Below are 3,709 nucleotides of genomic sequence, written 5' to 3'. Positions count from 1 at the left end.
TGAGGGTCAGAGCGGGAGCTGCCCCTCGGGGTGTGGGACTGGGGGACCCGGATCCAGAGGGTCCCTGGGGGCTGCTGGCTCAGCTATGGGGCGCAGGGGCCATTGACCTGTGTCCTGTCCCCTCAGAGGCCCATGTCCCTGCACTGCTGCCTGCTGTTCCTCTCTGTGGCCACCTTGGCCGGGGGTGCAGGTGAGTCTGGCTGCACCCAGTAGTGGGTGGACAGGGCAGCCACCAAGGCAGGGAGGAGGATTGGGCAGGCAGGCAGGGGGCAGGTGGGGCTCCCTGGAGACACTGAATGTCCCTTTCAGGAGCAGCCCTGACTCCAACCATGACCGAGACCAAGCACACTCATTTGCCACGGAGCTGCAAGGAAGTTCTGAAGAAGAATCCTGGAGCCGAAGGTGACTGACCCTCACCCTGCGGCAGCCACAGTGGACATGGCTGACCCAGGAGCCCAGTTACAGTGGTCACGAAGGACCAGCACCCGTCAGCTCAGAAATCCGGGAGATTCTGAGGGGGCTTTGGGGACCCCCTGGGGCTGATTTGTCTCTGTACACGGGGACATTGTGTCCAGTGTCGGGCACCCTGGGGGACACGGGGACCCTGAAGGAGGGATACTGAGGGTTCAGGGAAGCTGGCCAGGAGGGCTGTCTCGAATGTCTGCTCTGCACTGTCCCAGCTGGGGGCTGGGGGCTGGGGCACATGTCCCCTCCAGGTGACGCCTGACCATGCTAGACCTCCCGAGCTCCCTGTTTTGGATTAGTGACCAGGATTCCATGCTGCTGTCCCCTGCAGATGGCCTGTACTTACTCCGCACTGAGCAAGGGCTCGTCTACCAGACCTTCTGTGACATGACTGTGGACGGCGGTGGCTGGACGCTGGTGGCCAGTGTGCACGAGAACAACATGGCTGGGAGGTGCACGGCAGGGGACCGCTGGTCCAGCCAGCAGGGCAACCGAGAAGACACCCCCAAGGGGGATGACACCTGGGCCAACTACAACACTTTTGGGTCTGCAGAGGCGGCCACCAGCGACGACTACAAGGTGGGCCCCGGCCCGGCCAGCACTGGGAGCACTGGGCTGGCTCAGCTTTAGCAGATGGGCTGGGCATGGGCAGAGGCACGTGGACAGAGAGACCTCTGTGTGCTGAGTGACCGTTCCTTCCATGACTCAGGGACCTGGGGTGTGCGGGGTCCTGGTCTGCTGATTGGGGGGTCTGTGAGTGTCCAGCTGTCCTGCTGGTGCTCTGGGCTCCATGAGGCTATGCGGGGTGTGGCCATGAGCCTCTGACCACCGCTCTGTGGGGCTTGCAGAATCCCGGCTACTATGACATCCAGGCGGGGGACCTGGCCATCTGGCATGTCCCCAACAAGACCCCTCTGAGTTCCTGGAGGAGCAGGTCTCTACTGAGGTACTACACCTCGTCAGGCTTCTTCAAGAAATTCGGTGACAATCTGTTTGGCCTCTACCAGGTACGTGGGTAATTCTGGAGGCTTTTGTGGGTTGAGTGGGGCAAGTGCCAATGGTTAGGGTGAGAAATGAGTCATCTCTGTACCTGGTCACTAGTTTTTCCTCGGGATTGTTCAGGGGGTTTGTCCACAATCATCTCTCTGTCACTCTCTGTGTCTCTGCCTCTGTCTCTGTCTCTGCTGCAATTCTAAGACCTGAGCCAGGCACAGTGTCTCAGGAGATGTTGGGGATTGAATGGGACAGGGACAGGGGCTGGTGTGTGGAGACCCAGCCCCTCGTGCACACGGCTTATGACTCTGACTCACCCTGATGGCTTTTGCAGAAATATCCCGTCCAGTACAACATCGGCAGGTGTTGGCACGACAACGGCCCCGCCATTCCCGTGGACTATGACTATGGGAGTCCCCAGAAAACCGCCTCCTACTACTCCCCTGCCGGTCAAAGTGAGTGTTTGCTGAGGATAAAGTCTCCTTGTCCTGTGGTTCTTGGAACGGAGCAGAGCAGCCTTGACAAACGCGCCCCTGACCCTCACCGGGATGAGAAATCTCTGCGAGCAGATGGACTCACTCCCCGTGACAGGCTGTCACTCGGGGGGTAACCCCACTGGAACTATCTACGCGGGTTAGGAAGTGCGGGTTGCTCCCAGCCTAGAAGCTTAATGTGGACTTTCCACCTTCAGGAACGGACAGCAGCTCTTTGTAATAATGATCACAAGGACAGATCTTTCAGGACAATAGTCTACAAAGTCTTGAAAGGGAAAAGAGATTTCAGGGCGTGTTGGGGGCTCCGGGGGGCGGGTGGGGGTGGCAGGGCTGGGCCAAGAGCTGATGCTGCCGCGTGGCTGCTCCCATCTCCCTGCTCGGAAACGGGGCTTCTTTGTCCCTGCACTGACGCGAGACCCTCCTCTGCTCTTCCTCCCCAGATGAATTTGATGCTGGATTTATCCAATTCCGGGTGTTTAATAACGAGAGAGCAGCCAACGCACTGTGTCCGGGGATGAGAGTTACCGGATGCAACACGGAACATGTGAGTCTGGGTGATCAGCACGTGCACACATGTGCATGCATGTATGTGTGTGCGTACGTGCATGTATGTTAATACTGTGTGTTCATGAATGCAGGCTCATGTTTTTCCTACCTGTGCTGAGTGTAGTTGTGTGTGTATGTGTGTGTGTATGAGTTTGTGTGCGTGTGTTTCTCACAACCTCTCTGGCTCTGTGATCTCCCTCAGTTCTCCAGTGCCCATCACACACCCTCATGCAGTGATTTCTCCAGGAACATGGAAGTTCCATGAAAGTCATCCATAACTTCATTTAGGGACAAATGTATCAGTGTGTCACTGAATCCACAGGCACCAGTGTCCCCTGTCTCAGAACAAATAGATGATTTACCTGTACACACATGAGCTCAATCTGGGAGCTGATGTCCAGATGGGAGGACTGTGTTGGTGCCGAGATGCATCAGTGACCAACAGGTTCGGGGGGGAAGAAGGCTTGGAGCCAGGGAACCACGTGCTCCACTCTGGGTCTGAGGAGAGATGGTTTGTGGAGGTTTTCAAGCTCTGCTAGATTTGGGGTATCACTTCGAGGTCCAGGGCTTGGTTAAAACAACCTCTGAGCAATAGAACGAGGCATATCCAGAGGCCAGTGGGCACAGCCAGACCAGGGCCACCTTGGTGACTGCTCAGGGTCCTGTGTGCCATGCCACGGGGAGTACCTGGGGCTGCCTCACTCTGGTGGCCGTGGCCGTGGCCGTGAAGCCCTCAATTCCCTCTCTGCTTCTAGCACTGCATCGGAGGAGGGGGCTTCTTCCCGGAGTCCAACCCCAATCAGTGTGGGGACTTCTCAGCGTATGATGCAGATGGTTACGGAACACAGGAATATTTCAGCAACAGCAAGGCCATCACCGAGGCGACGGTGCTGCTCTTCTACCGCTGACGGTGTCCAGCCAGCCCTCCCGTGTCCTAGCTAAGCTGCATCCCGGCCACAGAGAACCAGCTGCTGCTAGTTAACAGATGCACCAGACAATAAACTGCATTCAGCCTGACTCTGGTGTCTTATGATCGTGTACAAATTAAATGAAGTATTAAGGGGTATTAATTTAAATCCTGGGCCATCTTTCTGGCGTGACAAATGGCCAACTTGGGTTTGATCCCTGGCAGCCAGTTAAGGGCTGAGTATCGCCACAAGTGATTCCTAGCTCTGTACTCGGGACTTTCCCCTGGTGGTGCTTGGGGGACC

At 56.9% G+C, this 3,709-nt stretch overlaps 1 protein-coding gene across 1 annotated transcript; it reads left to right on the top strand.

The window, feature by feature from the left end:
• Window positions 1–314: 314 nt before the first annotated feature.
• On the top strand, window positions 315–3,415 carry LOC130045121 (intelectin-1b-like). Its single transcript, XM_056137846.1, has 6 exons — window positions 315–402; window positions 797–1,044; window positions 1,314–1,472; window positions 1,793–1,913; window positions 2,393–2,496; window positions 3,254–3,415. The coding sequence occupies exons 1-6, from the start codon at window positions 330–332 to the stop codon at window positions 3,404–3,406; spliced, it is 858 nt and encodes a 285-aa protein (XP_055993821.1). The 5' UTR covers window positions 315–329; the 3' UTR covers window positions 3,407–3,415.
• The last annotated feature ends 294 nt before the right edge of the window (window positions 3,416–3,709 follow it).

Source organism: Sorex fumeus, unplaced genomic scaffold (assembly GCF_029834395.1).
Source record: "Sorex fumeus unplaced genomic scaffold, SorFum_2.1 ptg000127l, whole genome shotgun sequence".
Lineage (NCBI taxonomy): Eukaryota > Metazoa > Chordata > Mammalia > Eulipotyphla > Soricidae > Sorex > Sorex fumeus.
Note: the sequence above shows the minus strand (reverse complement) of the source record. Positions and strands in the feature narration are given on the sequence as shown.

Coding starts and splice junctions, on each gene's coding strand:
- LOC130045121 (XM_056137846.1), top strand. CDS start 330: ATGACCGAGACCAAGCACACTCATTTGCCACGGAGCTGCAAGGAAGTT. Junction 1,045..1,313: donor CCACCAGCGACGACTACAAG/GTGGGCCCCGGC, acceptor TGGGGCTTGCAG/AATCCCGGCTACTATGACAT. Junction 2,497..3,253: donor CCGGATGCAACACGGAACAT/GTGAGTCTGGGT, acceptor CTCTGCTTCTAG/CACTGCATCGGAGGAGGGGG.